Source organism: Chiloscyllium plagiosum, chromosome 39 (genome assembly GCF_004010195.1).
Source record: "Chiloscyllium plagiosum isolate BGI_BamShark_2017 chromosome 39, ASM401019v2, whole genome shotgun sequence".
Taxonomy (NCBI): Eukaryota; Metazoa; Chordata; class Chondrichthyes; order Orectolobiformes; family Hemiscylliidae; genus Chiloscyllium; species Chiloscyllium plagiosum.
The window spans coordinates 3922472-3942534 of record NC_057748.1 but is presented as its reverse complement, the minus strand read 5'-3'; the positions used below and the strand labels follow the sequence as shown (position 1 = coordinate 3942534).

The 20063-nt window shown below is 44.8% G+C and overlaps 1 protein-coding gene across 1 annotated transcript in view; it reads right to left on the bottom strand.

The window, feature by feature from the left end:
- The window catches only part of bcl2l12 (BCL2 like 12), a 31057-nt gene that overhangs the window by 9658 nt on the left and 1336 nt on the right, over positions 1-20063 (bottom strand). Inside the window, exons 2-3 of the mRNA XM_043679521.1 lie at positions 4457-4660; positions 1999-2624 (exon numbers count right to left, since the gene is read on the bottom strand). Coding sequence (XP_043535456.1) covers positions 1999-2624; positions 4457-4653 — 823 coding nt within the window. The 5' untranslated portion in view covers positions 4654-4660. The remainder of the gene's footprint in view (positions 1-1998; positions 2625-4456; positions 4661-20063) is intronic.

Sequence of the window (20063 nt, the reverse complement as noted above, 5' to 3'; positions counted from 1 at the left end):
CTGTTTCCACACAGTAAGGATTCTAATAACTAGCTTTCTAATCTTCCTGTGCCACTCAATTCCATTAGCTACTGAAAAACTTGACGCAAAAGATGTGATGACCATTTGGCGCGACGCAAGTTCCCACAAATATCTTGCTGCTGCCATGTTGGATTTGAACCCACGACCCCAGGATTAGCAGTTACTGGCCCAATAGTATTACCACTACATCACTGCCTTCCCTGCACATAAGCCTCTGCTCTCCCATCCTCAGCAAACTCAATCAACACATCCTTCTCTCCCTCCCTGTCTCACAGGCTGGTCTCGGCATCTGGCTCAATTTCTCCGTGCGATAGCAAGTTCCACATACTCAGCACCCTCTGGGTATCAACAAGGAGCAAGAGGAGGCCACTCAGACCTTCAAGCCTACTCTAGCTTTCAATAAGATCATGGTTGATCAGATTTTAACCTCAACTCTGCATCCCCCCCTATAATCCTTCATCTGCTTGGCCATCCCCATGGGGTGGCACAGTGGCTCTGCTGCCTCAGTGCTGCCCCGGGTTCAATTCCACACTTGGACTGTCTGCGTGGAGTTTGCCTTTTCTCTGCGTGGGTTTCCTCCGGGTGCTCCGGTTTCCTCCCACAGTCCAAAGATGTGCAGGTTGGGTGGATTGGCCATGGGAAGTTGTCCAGGGATGTGCTGGCTCGGTGAATTAGCCATAGGAAATGCAGGGTTACAGGGAGAGGATAGATCTGGGTGGGACACCCCTTGACGGATCAGAGTGGACTCAATGAGCTGAATGGCCTGCTTCCACACTGCAGAGATTCTAAGATTCATCAAAAATCTCTCTCTGCCTTAATTAAAAAAAAAGATTTGGCATTGATGCCTTTTGAGGAAGGGAATTCCAAAGACTCTCAATCCTCAGAAAAAAACTGTTTCCTCGTCTGTCTTAAATGGGTGACCTCTTATCTATAAACAATGACTCCCTAGTTCTACCACAAGAGGAAACATTCTTTCCACATCCACCTGTTCAAATCTCCTCAGGATCTTATATTTTTCAATTAAATCACCTCTGATTCTTCTAAACTCCAGAGGATACAAATCCCAGCCTTTCTAGGCTTTCCTCATCAGGCAGTCCACTCAGTCCAGGGATTAATCTGGTAAACCTTCTCTGAACTGCTTCCAATGCATTAACATCCTCCTCTAAATACAGTGACCAATACAGTACACAATACTAATGCCCTGTGTAACTAAAACTTAAAGAAGATTAAAGAAGTTTGCCCTGAACTCCTGATTGGATTTAATGGTGAGTATTGTTATGATCCCAGACCTTCCAACAATTGGATAAGTCAGATCCCAGAATTTAAAATAACACGGTGTTTAAATCCAAAGATGTGCAGGTTAGGTGAATTGGCCATGCTAAATTGCCCATACTGTTTCAGGGATATGTAGGTTAGGTGCATTGGTCAAGGTAAATGTATGAAAATTGGGTAGGGGAACGGGTCTGGGTGGGTGACTCTTCAAAACGTTGGTGTGGACTTGTTGGGCCGAAGGACCTGTTCCCAATCTTATGATTCCAAAAAACCTCTCTCCAACTTATTTTTTCTGTGCACAGACCTCCAAGGTTCACGCACAATCTCTATTTCCATGCCAGAAATCAAACTGATGGGCATGCTCAGAATAGTATTTACTTAAACGTTATCATGAGGCTACAGAGTTTCCTTAACAACAGAACAGAAGTCTCAATATGGAACACAGTTTCAAAAGAGATTTTAAAAACACACAGCAATATCAAGTTTAATCTATTCCTCAACACCATCACTTTACTCTCCATCAAATCTTTAAATTCAGTGTTGTTCATTTCTGTCCTGTGATTTCCAAGTCATCAGATATGAACACTCAAAAATCTCAGAGCTTAGACTTTCTTGATGGAGCTGCCCTGCCTTCCAATTCTATCCCCCTGAAAAGGAGTCTCTTCAAAAAAGGAGCCAATAAACATTGCGGGAGGAAATGCTTACCTTTGTCCATGCTGTTCACGTGGTCAGTCATTAGGTGCAGTGTATTGGGCCGTGGTGAGGAAGGCCTGGGCTCCTGATCGTTCTCCAGCACGACGGGAGCTTCTCCAACTTTCCCCTGCGAATATTTCCGAAACAGATTGAAACGTTTCTTAGTGCCACTCTTCTTGGAGCTATGTTTACTGGTCTCCTCTGCAGCCTCTTCCCTCACATTGCAGGTATCTACCTCTACTGGACCGTGTGTGCCAGAGATCAAATGGTTCACATTCTTTTGCCTTTTCATCGAATTACTCTTTGAATCACCTCTACTGCCATGCTTCCCAGATCCATCATCTTCGAGTAGATCCAAAGAATCCTTGGACTTTTTGACAGATTTATCACTGCTGGTTTTCTTCCTCTGCCGCCTGATCAGCTTCTTGATCGTTGTCCTGAAGCCGTGTTTTTTCTCTTCGGCCTTGGCGATTTCCTCATCCTCGGTATCCCAACCAACATTGTCCTCGGCTCCTTCCGTTCGCTTCAGGCTCCTCTTCTTCTCCTCCTCCGTTTCCTGCTCCAAACTCCCTTTACGATTCGACTTTCGCCGGATGTGAGATTTCACAGCCGAGTTAGAATCTGAACTCTTTGGACTCCTTTTAAAAAAAAAGGAAATTTTAAATATGCACACTAACAAATATATATATATAGGATTCATTTATGAGATGTGGACATTTGTGGCTCATCCCTAATTGCCCAGAGGGCAGTTAGGAGTCAACAACATTGCTGTGGGCCTGGTGTCACATGTAGGCCAGAGATGACCTTCCCTGAAGGGTGTTAGTGAACCAGAGCAGGAGCCAATAAGGGTCAGGAATTACAGGGGAAAACAGGATTTGCTGCCAGGTCATGCTGAGTTTTGGGCAATATCAGGTTTTAGAGCCATAGAGGCATATAGCATAGAAAGAGACCCTTTGGTCCAACTCATCCACACCGACCTGATAACCTAAAATTAACCTAGTCCCATTTGCCAGAATTTGATCCATATCCCTCTTAACACTTCCTATTCATATACCCATCTAGATGCCTTTTTGACTGGTTTAAAATCAGGTGCACTGTTTTGTGAAACTTAACATCTTGGTTAACAGCCAAAAATTAATTTTTCTTACATTTATAGCTGAACCAGATGGTCATCATTGAACATTTAACTCCAGATTTTATTGAATTCAAATTCCAAGACCTTCCATGGCAGGATTCAAACTGGAGTCCCCAGGGTCTTAGGGAACTAGTCTAGAGATAATACCACTAAGTCATAGCCTTCCCCATTACCAGAAAGGGGGCTGTCACAGACTGTGATCATTGGTGGATCTGGGTAGGAACAGGTGATATTTTTTATTCATTCACAGGATGGATGCATCACTGGCTAGGCCAGAATTGATTGGCCATCCCTAATTGCCCAGAGGGCAGTTAAGAGTCACCCAGATAGCTGTGGGTCTGGAGTCACATGTAGGCCAGACCAGGTAAGGACAGCAGTTTCCATTTTCTAAAGAACATTGGTGAACCAGATGGGGTTATTCCCTGACAATCGACAATGGATTCATCATTAGACTCTTAATTCCAGATTTTTATTGAATTCTGATGTAGCAGGATTCGAACCTGGGATCCCAGAACATTACCCGGGTCAATAGATGAATGGTCCATTGATAATATCACAAGATCATCACCTCATCAGTAGCAGGTTGGCATAATGCAGTATCAGTGTGGAGTGGAAGGGTGCGGAAGCTTTGGAGGAAATTTATGGGAAGTGGTCAGGAAAGGAGGGATTGAAGAAATGCCAAGACTCCTGCCTTCTTTCATCCCAAGCTCGGAGATCTGTTATGCTTGTGTTTGGCAGTTGATGCATTAGTAACGTAATTGACCCACACCCAAAAGGCCTCAATCCAAACAATCTTTACCCCATCCCTCAACCCCCTCGCTGCTCTTGTGGGAAAACCTTCAGAGACTTGTATGGAATTTCCAAGCTGGAGTTGTTTTTTTTCCAATCATGGAGAGGATGAGGGCATTGCTGCTGAGGTCAGCATTTGTTGCCCATCCCTAATTGCCCACAGGACAGTTAAGAGTCAACCACATTCTGACATTTTAGGTCAGAAGTCACATGTAGTCCAGATGGCAGTTTCCTTCCCTAAAGGTCTTCAGTGAACCAGGTGGGTTTTCCCGACAATCAACAATGGATTCATCATTAGACTCTTAATTCCAGATTTTTCTTGAATTTAACTTCCACCATCTGTCGTGGTGGGATTTGAATCTGGGTCCCCAGAACATCACTGGGACTGTGGCTTAAGAGTCCAGTGGTAGGCTATCACTTCCCCTAATATTGTACAATCTGAATATTACACACCCCCCCCCCCCATTCCCTGTAGACCAAGAAATGTTGTCCCCTCAGCGACCTCGAAAAGGACAATAATCTCTGACAAGAGATCACGAGACTTACGTTGAAATGAACTTCCTGCTGTCATGGTAATATCGACCGACATGGCCTATATTCGCGCCCTCCTCTAACATCACCGTTCTCTGGAGGAAGGCGTCCATCACCAGTTTGGTTTCATTCTTTAGGACGATGAGGCTGTGCCTCTCCTCGCTGTACTGCTTATTCACCACCATCCCGCGATCCTGAGAGTCTGTTCCCATCACGGAGCTAAAGGAGACAACAGAAACAGAAACCATCATGTACTGTTCATAGAATCCTGACAGTGTGGAAACAGGCCCTTTGGCCCAACAAAGCCACACCGACCCTCCAAAGAGGAGCCCACCCAGACCCATTCCCCTCCAGTATTATCCCATATTTACCCCTTACTAATGCACCTAACCTATACATCCCTGGACACCATGGGCAATTTATCACGGCCACTTTATCGAACCAGCGCATCTTTGGACTGTGGGAGGAAATTCATGCAGACACAGGGAGAACGTACAAACTCCACACAGGCAGTCACCCGAGGCTGGAATTGAACCGGGGTCCCTGGTGCTGTGAGGCAGCAGTACTAACCACCGAGCCACCTTTCGAGATCAAAGTTCCAAGTGCAACAGCAAGGAATCACAATTCGGAAAAGACCCAATGAAGTATTTTGCGACGGGAAGGAACAGCCTGTTGATTGTCAAAGAATTGGGCACAATCACAACAACTTCATTGACTGCACACCTGAGCTGTCTCCATCTCGCTTGCTGTCATTGCTCAGACCCTTTGAGTATAGGAGTTGGGACTTTACATTGAGGTTATACAGGACATGGGGGAGGCCTCTTCTGGAGAACTGTGTCCAGTTTTGGTTGCTCTGATATAGGAAGGATATTAGTAAGCCAGAGGGGGTTCAGAAAGTATTTACCGGGATGTGGTAGGGTATGGAAAGTTTGAGCTTTAAAGAAAGGTTGGATAGGCTGGGACGTTTTCACTGGAGCATAGGGTTGACCTTATAAAGGTTTATGAAATCATGAGGGGTATAGATAAGGTTAATGGTGGGTGTCCTTTCCCTAGGATAGGGGATTTCAAGAGTAGAGGGCATATTTTTAAGGTGAGAGGAGAGAGATTCATAAAAGACAAGAGGGGCAAATTTTTTTACACAGTGGTTCACGTGTGGAATGAATTTTCTGAGGAAGTGGAGGATGCAGGCACAAGTTACAACATTTAAAAGACATTTGGATAATTACATTAATAGGAAAGGTTTAGAGGGATATAGACCAGGAGCAGGCAGGTGGGACTAGTTTAGTTTGGAATTATGGTTGGCATGGGCTGGTTGGACCGAAGGGTCTGTTTCTGTGCTGTATGACTCGATATACAGGTCGTTCTGTAATAATGCAGGTTTCATCATTGAGAATTCACTGTAACGCGATTTTACAAATTGGGGACACTGTTTCTAAAGCGCAAACTTTTAAAATGTGTGTTGGCTGTAACGCGATTACATCACCAACACTATGTGCTGTTTCTAAAGTGTGATTTTTCTATAACGAAGGGTTTCACAAGAACACAACCATCACATTATAGAAGAACAGACTGTAATTATTACAATTTGGCATGATCATCCCACAGTGCTTCACAAAATTACCTAGAAACAAAATACATCGATATGGAGTCACGCCGGGGGATGTCAGGTGGGCAGACTGCAGGTTTGGTCAGAGGTTGGTGTCAAGCAGTGTCTTGAAAAGGAGAAATGTGAGGTCAAGGGTCAGGGAGAAAGTTCCAGAGACTGGAGGCCCATCCACCAATGGTGGAGTAATATAATCAGGGCCCCACAGAGAAGAATATTTCAAGGAGTCACAGGGTTGGAGGAGATTTCAAGGTTTAGGCAGTGGACACAAAGAGATTTGAAAACAAGAGTGAGACTTTAAAGTCAAGATGTTACTTGCTACAGCACAGTGGCTCAGTGTGAGGATGTGTATAGGGTATAAACAGGTAGGGAAAAAGTTAAGTTCTGAGTATTGTAAAACAAGAGGTTCAGCTGAGCATGACTCAGATCAGTTAACAATTGGGTGATGGAGGCAAGGGTAATGATTTAACAAGGTGGAAAAGCAGTCATTATGTAGAGCCATTTAACAATATGAGGCAGCATTCACCGAGGTCAGTTTAACAAGGTGAAAATGATTCATTATGTGTAGCCAATTATTCATTGTGTAATAGCAGATGGCTTAATTTTTACTATTGACAATTGTTGATTATAATGGTCACCCAGTCAATATGTATGTTGCTTTATCTGGATGCTCCTCCCTGTAAAATGACTATATAGTTCATTGAGAAACTGCTGTTCGAGAGAAGACAGTGAACTCATGTCTCTGTGCACATGGGCGATCGTTCTCTCTCCCTCCAGGGCCCGGAATAAAGATGGAGGAAATAAAACTCTACTGTGTCTCTGAGCAATTTTCCCCAACTGAGGGGGGTGGGGAAAAACGGGACAAGTGGTCAGCACTGCTGCCTCACATCACCAGGGTCCTGGGTTCAATTCCAACCTCGGGTGACAGTCTGTGTGGAGTTTGCACATTCTCCCTGTGTCTCTGTGGATATTCCAGTTTCCTTGCACAGTTCAAAACTGCGCAGGTTAGGCTGATTGACCATCCTAATTTGTCAATGTAGTATCCAGGGATGTGTAGACTAGGTGGATTAGCCATGGGAAATGTAGCGTTACAGGGTTAGGGCACTGGGGTGGGTCTGGGTGGGATGCTCTTTGGAGCGTCGGTGTGGACTTGATGGGTCGAATGGCTTGCTTCCACACTGTAGGGATTCTATGATTCAACTTGACCAAGAGCCAATCTGGGTCAGTGAATACAGAAGTGTGAAAGAAAAAATAATTTGCCAGAAGTGTTTTAGGTGACAGCAGGTTTTGAACAAATTAAAACTGTGAGCAGCGTCTTGTGAAATGTACATCTTGATTAACTGCCAAAAACTGTTTTTCTAATACAGTTATAATTTAATCGTCATCTGCAAATAAACTAAACAAAGAGGATGTACAAATGATTTATGGGATGCATATTTAAAATAGATGTGTTGCGCCTGGAGGCCCACTGAAGATGCTACCAAGTAGGGTGACGAAACATCTGGAAATGAACCTTCCAGCTCAGCGAGCAAACCTACATCCACAATAGATGTGTTTCTAGTCTCACTTCTGACCTTAAAAATAATTCATAAAAACTATATAAAAACCACTGATTTATTTTTCAGTTCTCCACTGGGGACCTCCATTGCCAGAGGCCAAACCATCTAGCCAGGGTATGTCTGCGTGGTGGCTGAAGGTGGGGATGTGGACAGTGTGCAGCATTGGCCCATACAGGGCACACACCGGGAGGATTTCCCCAGTGACGGTGGAGATTTGGAGAGTGGGTTGGATCCACGGTGCGGGGCTGGTGCAGAGTTCCGGACGGGCAGGGTTTCGGTTTGTTTGGAAGCTTGCCATGCACCTAAACAGTCTCAATCCTGTGGGATGTGTCGGGGCCAAGCAGCTCAGGCTGTGGATGGCTTGGGTCACGAACTGGATGTTGGCCGACGCCCTCTTGGCCAGCGTCATCCAGCCCGCTCCTCCGCCAACCAGCGTGTGCCCGACTCTGGTCAGCCCAGCGTCCCTGGGCTGTTCCCTTCCTTCAGCCAGCAGAGACCGTGCTGATGAAGGACCCTTTGCTCCTGAGCAGTGGCTACCTGATGACAGCCATCGTTCCTGCAGGGGTGGGGCAGGGAGCTCTGGCGTGAACCAATTGTGTCCCAGATGTGACCAGGCCCAAGTAAAAAAGGCAAGGCCCAAGGATTGGGCAACTCCATGAACGGGAGCCACGTGTCATGACGCACCTGATGGGAGAGACACGTCTCCAGGGCGCACCACCTTGGAGGAGGTTCAATGTAAAGGTATCTCTGCGGGGTTTGAAGGCGGAAAGCTGCTACCTGGGTGTGAAGGGATGCCAACACCTAACTGCCCACCTCCAGCTGGAGACTCCGAATCCCAGCAGCCACCCAGGATCGCCTCTTGCCCCAGAAACATCCGACGAGCTCAGTCGGTGACAAAGCTGGGGTGGTGGTGGGGAGAGATAGGAACCAAAGTGACCGGCTGGTACCACAACATGGCGGCCACCAGCTGCTTTATGAGGAGAGAGATTGAGAAGGAGGCGCCTTAGGAAGCAATTGCCTAGTGGTGTTATCGCTGGGCCATTAATCTAGTGATTCATTTAAATTCCTGGGGACCAGGGTTCAAATCCTGCTCATTGCAATTTGAGGGAGCAGTCCTCTTGGTTTCCAACTTGTGCCAATTCGCCGGCCAGGATTCCTTGGCATGGGAAAGATGGACTCCCAGGTAGAGGGGGTGAGTGGTACAGGTATTCCCCGCTATCCAGAAAGAAGAGCGTTCGTATGAAATCTTTTGTAAGCCAAAATGGCATAAAGTGAAGCATTAATTTACGTGGGAAAAATTTCACCTTTTCTTGCAAAAGTGAAGATCCTCTTGGGATTTCTTTCAGTTAGCAAAAACAGGTGCTAATGTAGGTCTTTCATGAAAGCAAAATAGTGTAAAGCGAACTTTTGAAAACTGGGGGACACTTGTACTCCACATGGAGCACCGGGGCTCCTCCGGGAGGGGTGGTCTATCAGCTATGGACACTCTGGATACATGCTGCGGTTAGTCATTGCAGTGGACACCGTGGAGTAGACGTCCTAGTGCTCAGGCATCCTCCGCAAGACAGCTGGGTCTGTGAACACTAGGAGCACAGCGTCGGTGTACACCGAACTGATCACCTCCAACCACAGCCCAAGCAGACCCAGACCCGACAGCCCCTCATGCAAGAGGCACAGGGATTACTCCTTGCGGAGGGAATAGCCAGACTCCTCTCCCAAAGCGTGGGTGCACTGTCAGGTACACATTAACCTTCACTAAGCACTCCGCTGGGGCGTAGAGAAGTCAGATCTGGCTAACAAAGCATGTATTCCGTGCCCCTATTAACCAAGCCAAGAGCTTTAACAGGTTGAATTTCCCCAGGGTAGAGGAATCCAAAGCTACAGGGCTTAAAATGAGATGGGAAAGATTTAAAATGGATGCAAGGGGGCATCCTTTTCATGCAGAGGGTGAGTGGTACAGGTATGTGTGTATGGAACGAGCTGCCAGACGAAGTGGTGGAGGCTGGTACAATTACAACATTTAAAAGGCATCTGGATGGGGATATGAATAGGAAGGGTTTTGAGGGATATGGATCAAGTGCTGGCAAATGGGATTTGATTAATTTAGGATATCTGGCTGGCATGGAGGGATTGGACTGAAGATCTGTTTCTGTGCTGTACAGCTCTACGACTCTATAACTGGACAATCTGGACCCATGCTCCCAGTGCAGTATTGAGGGAGTCCTTTCAAATTTGACATTAAACGAGGGCTTGTATTGTCTGTCAGGTACATGTCAAAGGAGGATAGGTTATCAGATTTCCTCATTCCTGCTCAAAACCCCAATACAATATAAAACTTCAGAATGCTGTTATACTTGTTCTTGCACATACCATTGAAGGGAATGATCAAATAGCGCAACAAATTCCTCACTTAGCAAGCAGTAGAACTGAGTTAAGTTATAAAAGTTTAGTGAAAAGTTAAACAGTGACAAAGTTGTATTAAATTTAGATAGTTCCACACTGGGAACATGGTTCATGGGTCTGGTCTGTATGTTAGAAAAAGGATTCGAGGCACTGGAGCACGTGAAAAAAAGATTTATAAATAACTAAACCAGAACTGAAAAGTTATATCAAAGAAGATGGAGTAGTCAATACTGGTTCTTTTCTTGAGGAAACATTCAGCTTGTGGTTGACCTTGTAGAGTTCTTTAAAACAAAAAAGGGTTTGGTAGGGTCGATGTCATAATGATTTAACTTGGAGCAGGATACAGATAGCCCAGAACTTAGGGTCAAAATAGGACAGTCGCGAAGAAATGTAAATAGAAGATTTTGGAGAAGTGTCTTTACTGGTGAAATAGTGTAACTGACGATCACAGGGAATGGCTGATATGAATAGTAGCGATACATTGAAGGAAAAGCTAGATAAACATGTGAAGGAGAAAGGAATAGGGAGATGAGTTTATTGTCTTAGATGAAGAGGGATGAGCAGAGACTCGCAATGCAAAGGGGAGGTGGTGGTGTGGTGCTAATGTCATTAGATTGGTCAAGATAAAATGACCACTGTTTTACCAGACCATGGGGGCTGCTCTTTCATTAGTGTTATGAAGATGTATATGTACTGCCCCTTTAAGAGAGTTAAAAGCTAGCAAAACCACCTGATAGCACCAAGTACTCTGAAAAAAATATATAATGTAACATTTGGTTGAACAACTCGATTAGCTGGTTGCCCGGAGACAAAGACAAATTTGAACTTGGCCAATCAGTTTAAATTATACCCTAAAATACCCATTTTCAATCAAGTTTAAATTGAGTATACTGTGTCATTGGTTTTTAAGATTCAATCTGATGCTCTGGGGGTATAAGACCAGGGGAAATTGAACAGTTGGGAGGAGAACCGCCAAAGACTGCCTGAAAAATAGCTCTCATAAAAAAAGTACCTTTATCGATCAGTAACCTGTGAAGCAGAATCCCCAAGAAGAAAAGAAGACAGGAATACAGAGAGGAACTGAAATCTGCCTGGTTTTGAGATAAGATGTTTTGTTTTGTAAATCTTACCTGGGAGTTTTAATCAGACTAGTATTGTGGAAGGGGAAGGTAAAAGATAGGGTAGAGAAAGGAGTTGTAAATAGTTGTTAGTTAATTATTCTCGGTTATACTTTAAGAAATAAAATTGTTAATTTTTTTACTTCAACTAGTTCTTGGCTTATCGAATTTTCACAGATTACTGCACAGGATAAATCTTTTCTGTGTTGCTGGTTTTAAATGAGCAGAGAGGTTCACCCTGTATCATAACAGTTCATTTGTTTTGGTGCCCAGGCAACCAGCTAATTGAGTTGTTCGATCAAATGTTACATTTTATTTTTCAGAACACTTGGTGCTGACAGGTAGTTTTTGCTAGCTTTTAACTCTCAAAGGTACAGTACTTCCACATTTTCATAACATTAGAGAAAGACACAATTGGTGGTGGTTTAACCATCCCTCAGGTGAGGAGAGAGATTGAGAAGGAGAGTCCTTGAGAAGCAATGGCCTAGTGGTGTTACTGCTGAGCCATTAATCTGGTGATTTTTTAAGTTCCTGGGGACCAGGTTCGAATTCTACTCCTTCTCAAATTGCAGAGATACTTGAAGGAAAGCTAGATAAACATGTGAAGGAGAAAGGAATAGGGAGAGGAGTTTATTGTCTTAGATGAAGGGGGATGATCAGAGATTTTCAATGCAAAGGGGAGGTGGTGGTGTGGTGCTAATGTCATTGGATTGGTCAAGATAAAGTGACCACTGTTTTACCAGACCACAGGGGCTGCTCTTTCATTAGTGTTATGAAGATGTGCATGTATTGTACTTTTTAAGAGAGTTGAAAGCTAGCAAAAACAACCTGACAGCACCAAGTGCTCTGAAAAAAAAAACAACATTTGGTTGAACAACTCGATTAGCTGGTTGCCTGGAAACAAAAACAAATTTTAATTTGGCCAATCAGTTTCAATTATACCCCAAAATACCCACCTCCAATCAAATTTGAATTGAGTATATTGACAATCTTAAAAGCCAATGACACAGTCTGATGTTTGGAGGCATAAGATCAGGGAGAATTAAACAGTTGAGAGGAGAACTGCCAAGCTACCAGCATGTAAAGACTGTGAGAAAAATAGCTCTCTTCATGGTAACCTCAGTCATAGAACAGTACAGCACAGGATGTTGTGCCAAACATGATGTCAAATTAAACTAATCCCTTCTGCCTGTCCTTGATCCATATCCCTCCATTCCTTGCATATTCATGTGCTTATCCGAAAGGTACTTTAATGCCCCTATTGTATCTGCCTCCACCACCATCCTGGCAGGGTGTTTCAAACTGCAACCACACTACCCCCCTCTCACCTTAAATGCATGCCCCACAGTTGAGTGGAACTTGAGCCCATGCTGGTGGTGTCACACTGCATTGCAAACCAGCTGCCCAGCCAACTGAGCAACTGGTCTCTACTGGACTAGTAATCTAGAACCTCAGGCTCCGACTCTGGAGTCATGAGGTTTTTCTTTTGTTTACTTATTCATGGGATGTAATAGTACACGACTAGGCCGACATTTATCATCCAGCACTAATTGCCTTCAAACTGAGTGGAATGCTTGGTGATTTCAGAGGGCATTTAAGAATCAACCACATCGCCGTGTGGGGTGGAGTCACGTGTAGGCCAGATGGGGGAAGGACAGCAGATCTCCCCCCTCCAACTGGCATTGGTTTTCACAATTGTGAATGGTTACATGGTCATCATCGACAACTTCAAATCCAACCATGGGGATGTATAGCAGTGATGTGTTGAGGAGAGGAAACAGGAAGCAGAAAGCAATAGAGGAATACAATGAGATAAAGTTGGAGGTGGGGCAAAGGTCACATGAAGCACAAACAGCAGAAACTGAGCCAAATGGCCTGAACCTCTGTTGTAAGTTCCATGGAATTCCAGATGATGCATTCCCAGTGTTGATTCAAGGAGGAATTTTGGCTGGGATCTTGCTATTCTTCAAATAACATCATTCAATTATCTGCATTCTTGCAACACTAAATCAACATTGATAATAGGTGCTTCAGAAATGCACTGGATTTGAATGGATCCCCATGAACTCTAGCACTTGGTTACAAGAGGAGTTTCAAAGGAGGAGGAGAAGGTGCTACTGGATCAGATAGACAGGGTGACCGCTCAATGACCATGCAGCACTCCCTCAGCCAGCCAAAGTGAGCAACCCTCGTTGTGCAGTAGGGTTTGAATACACAACCTTGTATCTCGGAGCAACAGGATGAGCCACACAGTGGTTCTGGGTCTTTTTCAGGTAGGTCACCATTTCAGAGCCCGAGGGAAGGAGAATTCTGTTCGCCCTCAGAGAGGGCCAGGAATCTTTACAACTTGTTTGATCCGAAGGCAGTGGAAGCAGAATCCCTGAATGTTTTCGTGTGAGGGGTTGGGAGATTCTGGATAAGGAAAGTGTTGAGGGTAGGTTGGAGTCAGAGTCATAGAGGTCTACAGCACTGAAAAAGGCCCTTGGGCCTGCACCAGTCAAAAACAAGAACCCAACTATACAACGCAAAAAGGAACTGGAATAGGCCATTCGGCCCTGAGAGTCTGCTCCACCATTCATGGCTGATCATCCAACTCAGTCCCCGGTTCTGAATTTCGTCCTTTATCCTTTAATGCCTTTGGATCCAAGGACCATTACAACTAATTCCTATCCCATTTTGCAGTCTTTGGCCAGCTAGCCTTGTGTGCCTCAGTATATCTCAACACTTCTTCAATGTCATGAGAGTTTATGTCTCTACCACCCCGGAGGCAGTGAGTTCCAGATGCCCATCACCCTCTGGGTGAGAAAATATTTCCTCTAAACCTCCTGTCCCTTAACTGAAATCGATCAGCCGTGACAGTATTAAAGGGCTGAACGGTCTCTGTATGTGTTACAAAACCTGAGAGTGTAATGTTCAATCCCTAGCTCTTGATTGGCAGTGACACAAACTTAAAGACAAGGACAGTTACAATGTTAACTAACAGCTGGCCTCGGGTAAAACAGCGCAGTGTGTGAAGAGTTAATCCCCGTGACTTGTCCAGTGCAGATGTGGCCTCGCTGTAGGTTTGCCGGGAAGGAGCAGACCAGAACCACAGACAGGAAGCCAGAGAATATGGGCGGCTGCAACATGAAGAGCGAGTGTCTGCAAGGGAGGCTGGAATTTGGCAGGCGGGGAGAGAAATGTCAGGGAGCACGTGGGAATGGAAAGGAATGAGGCAGCAGAACAGCCCAGGAGAGGGGAACGCAAAACCACACTGACAGGTCTGCACAGGAACAGCTGCATTATATTTTTGTCCAAACCAAAAATAAACAAGCTGGAAAAAACAAAACCATAGCCTGCAAGGGCGTTATAATAGGGAGAATCTCTCTCTCTTTCTCTCTCTAGAATTCACATCTGAGCAGGGCTGTGGAGAATTACTCTACTGAACTCTCTTTAAAAGGTATTCTGCTACAAATCCCTCCACTTCCTCAGGAGGCTAGTGAAATTCGGGATGTCCACAATGACTCTTACCGATTTTTATAGGTGCACAATAGAAAGCAGCCTATCACAGCTTTGGGACAGCAACTGCTCTGCCCAAGACCGTGAGAAATTACAGAGAGTTGTGAACACAGCCCAGTCCATCACATAAACCAATCTTCCATCCATTGACTCAGTCTATACCTCCCACAGCCTCAGGGAAAAAAGCCAACAAAGACCCCTTCCACCCCGGATATACTTTCTTCCAACAGGCAGGAGATACAGAAATTTGAAAGCAACAGATTTAAGAACTGCTTCCTCCCCGCTGTTAACAGACGTATGAATAGACCTCACGTATATTCGAGCTGATCTCTCTCTGCACCCTCTCTGTAGCTGCAACACTATAATCTGCATTCTTTTGTATTACTCTGATGTCCTTAGGTTTGTCCAGTTAGAATGCAAAACAATACTTTTCACTGTATCTCAGCACATGTGACAATCATAAATCAAATCAAACCAATTCCACATCAGACTGGATTCAAAATGGTGCCAGACCCCTAGACTCCCATGGAACAGCTAGAACTGTCATCTTTCCTGGTGATTGAGGAATGTCCCATCAGCAAGAGCAAACAAAACACATGGAAACAAAGGGTTTAGAGATATGCACTGATCAATAAGGAATGAAGGAGATTGAGGTGATTTCATTCAAAATTACAAAATTCTGACAGGGCACAACAGGATAGACATGGGAGAGGTTTCTACACCCCATCCTGGGTTTGGAAGTAAGGTCCAGAACAAGGAGGGGGTGACACAGTCTCAGAATCAGGGCAGGTCAATTTGGACTGAGATAAGGAGGAACGTCTTCCTTCAGAGATAGTGGATGTTTAAAGACACCATCCACGTTTTCAGGAGATGTGGTAATGTCACTTGGACCAGCAATCAGGAACATGAACATGATTGTCACAGCACTTATTCTGGTGGTTGTCTTAGAAGGGGTCAGGTCTGCTCCAGTACACAAGAAGCTGCTGCGGTCTTAAAGGTGCTTATAACTGCGTACAAAAAGTGAGGCTTAATCTTAATATCCTTAGAGCGTGGAAGGAGGCCACTCAACCCATTGAGTCCACACTGACCCTCTGAACAGCATCCAACCCTGCCCCACTCTATCCCTGCATTTCCCATGACAGACTCACCTAGCCTGCACATTCCTGAACACTATGGGCAATTTAGCATGGTCAATTCACCTGACCTGCACATCTTTGGACTGTGGGAGGGAACCGGAGCACCCGGAGGAAACCCACGCAGACACGGGAAGAACGTGCAAACTCCACACAGTCACTTGAATGGAATTGAACCCAGGTCAATTAGCAGTGCTAACCACTGACCCAGGATATTCCAGGTAATAAAAATAAAGCAAATGCCTTGGACCCAGCAGGTGAAGCAGCATGAGTGTGTGAGAGAGAGCGTGCACAAGCAAAATAGAGAGAAAGAGGGAGAGACTCTCAGGTTGATGACCTATCAACAGATGTTGTAACAGTGAGACAACAGGTTCAGGCCAGTAATGAAGGGAGGGGTACAACTGTGATAAGATGGAGGACAGGATTGGTTAAATAACTAAAGGGATGACAGTGCAGGGACAAATGGAGCAGTTTAAGAAACAAGAGAAACATAAGGTTCAACATTTTGGAGTTTCAGCCAGGAAGCAAACCTGAAAATCCATCTCCCCCCGCCCCACCTTTGATTTACAGATTTCCAGTATTTTCTAATTTCCTGCTTTAAAAAGTTGCCAATTGAGCAATTGGGTTCATCCAAAAATGATTTGCTTATCTAAATGAGGGGCATTTGCGCAATTCATCTGATAAATGACATCCAACCCAACAGGTCTAGGCAATTAAATCCTTAGCTGTGCTGATATTGCATGTGAGGATACGTCATTTTAAAGAGAATATTGATAAATCTTTCTGTATCGTGTTTCAGTCATACGTGTGGCCTCGTGATCACTGGCAGGTAGCAGTATGCTATGTGGAAGCAAACTGAATTCACTGTTTAGTGGGGAAATGATGGGTTTGCAATAATCCCATTGAATTAATAATGATGGGTTTGCAATAATCCCATTGAATTAATAATTCAAATTCCCAGGTTAATTTTCTGTGGGTTCAAATGCTACCTCGACTTTTGGTGAAATTTTATATTTAACATGTTGAGGTTGTACAGGACACTGGTGACTCCAGGTCACTTCTAGAGTATTGTGTCCAGTTCTGGTCACCCTGTTATAGGAAGGATATTATTAAGCTGGACAGGGTTTAGAAGAGATTTACCAGGATGTTGCTGGGTATGGAGGACTTGCGTTATAAGGATAGACTGGGATGTTTTTTCACCAGAGCGTAGGAGGTTGAGGGGTGACCTTATAGAGGTTTATAAAATAATGAGGGGCATACATAAGGATAGCTACAGGTGTCTTCTCCCAAGGGTGTGCGATTTCAAATCTAGGGGGCATTTTTTAAAATGAGAGGAGAAAGATTTTAAAAAAACGAGGGGCAATTTTTCTTTTTAAACAGAGTAGTTCATATGTGCAATGAACTTCCAGAGGGAGTGGTGGATGTGGCTATAGTTACAATATTTAAGACATTTTGATAAGTACAGGAATAAGAAATATTTGGAGGGATATGGGCCCAGCGCATGCAGGTGAGCCTAGTTTAGTTCAGGATTATAGTTGGTGTGGACCGGTTGGACAAAAGGGTCTGTTTCTGTGCTGTATGACTCTGTGACTCCAGAACAAATCTAGAATATGAAGTTAATCTCAGTAATGGGATCCATGATAATTATGAAAATTGAAAGAACTGTGGATGTTGGAAATCGAAAACAAAATCGGAAATTGCTGGAAGAGCTCAGCTGGTCTGGCAGCATCTGTGGAGAGAAATCAAGAGTTAACGTTGTGGGTCCAGAAAGGTTAACTCTTGATTTCTCTCCCCAGGTGCTGCCAGACCTGCTGTGCTTTTCCAGCAATTTCTCTTTTTGCTCATGGTAACTATCACTAATACCAAGCAGAAATCTGCCTTCCTTACCCATTCTGGCCTACCTGTGACTCCAGACCCACAGCAACGTGATTGATTCTCAACTAGCCCTTGGAACAGCCCTAGTGAGCCACTCAGTTCAAGAACAATCCAGGACAGACAACTATTGCTGGCTCTGTCAGTCATACCCACATCCCAGGAAAGAATAAATAAAAAACACCAGACACGCCAGAAATAACGGAGCATTTGCAGCGCTTTACTCACTGCACGGTTTCAATGCTGCAACAAAAAGGGAAACAGGCTAGTGTTGTAACATCAGAACTGGGAGCAGGAGTAGGCCATTTGGCCCATCAAGCCTGCTCTGCCTTTCAATAAGATCATAGCTGGTCTTTTCAGCTCCACTCACCATAACCCTCAATTCCTTTACTGTTCAAAAAACCATCTTTGCCTTAACAACATTCAACGAGCCAGCCTCAACTGCTTCACTGGGCAATGAATTCCACAGATTCACAACCCTTTGGGTGAAGAATTTTCTCCTTAACTCAGTCCTGAACCTGCTCCCCCTCATTTTGAGGCCACGCCCCCAGTTCTAGTTTCACCCACCAGTCGAAACAATCTTCCTGCTTCTATCTAATCTAATCCCCTGATATTTTTATATGGTTCTATAAGATCCCCCTCCTCGTTCTTCTAAATTCCAATGAATATAGTCCCGGGCTACTCAATCTCTCCTCAGAGGCCACAATAACCACAGCTGCCAAAACTTGACAGAGAGAGAGAGACAGAGAGAGAGAGAGACACACACAGAGAGACAGAGAGACAGAGAGACAGAGAGACAGAGAGACAGAGAGAAAAAAAAAAGACAAGAGAGAGAGAAAAAGAGAGAGAATTGGGGAAGGGGTTTGTCACTGGAATAAACTCATTGCAACGTTGGAGGCCATTCAGCCCATCACATCCAAGCCCCCACACTGCAGAGAAATCAAGTCAGTGCTTAATGCTGCTCTTCAGGCTCCTTTTGAAATCTTGAATGGTTTCCATTTCCACTACCCTCAGGCAGAGGGTTCAACGTCATTAACGCTCACGGAGTACAAAAATGTTTCTCTTCACGTTCCACCACTGGCCTCCTCTTGCCCAAACTCTTAAAGCTGTGTAAGAGTTTTTTGTAAAGGTCAGCTTATGAGAGCAGCGTCTCTGTCCATTGGACCCAATCCTCTCAATCTCGTGTACTCCAAGGAAAACGTCACACCCTTAGCTCTGCGATCATTTTGGTTAATCTCAGCTGCACTCTCTCAGTGTGTGGTCACTGGAGCAGAACACAATACTGTAGCTGTGGCCTAACCAGAGCTTTATAAAGGTTCAGTATAACCTCTCTGACTAATCCAACTGTGAAGACTAAGATCCCTGAAGCATTCCTAAACATTGTTTCAGTATGTCCTGTCACCTTCAAAAAGATTTATCCCTCGCATACTTTAAGACTCTATTACCTCGCTCTATTCCTCCTGTTGAAATGCAATCCACATCTCCGCGGTTACCACTGACCAGAAACTGAATGGGACCTGCCATTTACAGACTGTGACAACAAAAGCAGCTCAGAGGTTAGGAATCCTCACCTCCTGACTCCCAAAGCCTGTCCACAATCTACATGGCACAAGTCAGGAGTGTGATGGAATACTCCCCACTTGCCTGGATGGGGGCAGCTCCAACAAAACTCAGGAAGGTCACCATCCAGGACACTTGATTGGCACCACATCCAGAAACATCCACTCCCTCCACCACCAACGCTCAGTAGCAGCAACGTGTACCATCTACAAGATGCACTGCAGAAATTCAAAGATCCTTGAAGAACACTTTCCAAACCCAGGACCACTTTCATCTAGAAGGACAAGGGCAGCAAACGCATGGGAACACCACCCCCCTGCAAGTTCCCCTCCAAGCCCCTCACCATCCTGACTGGGAAATATATCACCGTTCCTTTAGTGTCACTGGGTCAAAATGCTGGAATTCCCTCCCTAAGGGCATTGTGGGTTTACCTACGGCACATGGACTGCAGTGGTTCAAGAAGGCAGCTCACCCCCACCTCCTCAAGGGGCAACTAGGGATAGGGCAATAAATGCTGGACCCAGCCAGGGATGTCCATGTCCCCAAAGAGAAGAATTCTCTGCATTAAGTTCCAGCCCCTGCTTTGCTGCCTGCTCTCCAGTTTCTGTTGCAATGAACTCGTTACATCCTTGCAGTTTGCAATTACTCAGATTTTTGCGTCATTGGTACATGGCGGAATTTTACTGATTAAACATCCAAGTTATTTATACAAAATGAAAGAAACCGTGGTTATCGCATACATCCTGCCCCATTTCCCACACTCCCAGTCACTGTCGACAACACAATGCTGTGCCTTCAAAGCAATGTTTTTAAATCCAGAGTGACACTGAGTTTCGGGCAAGACGTGGAGAGAGACAGAGGGGGGCGAATAGGGAG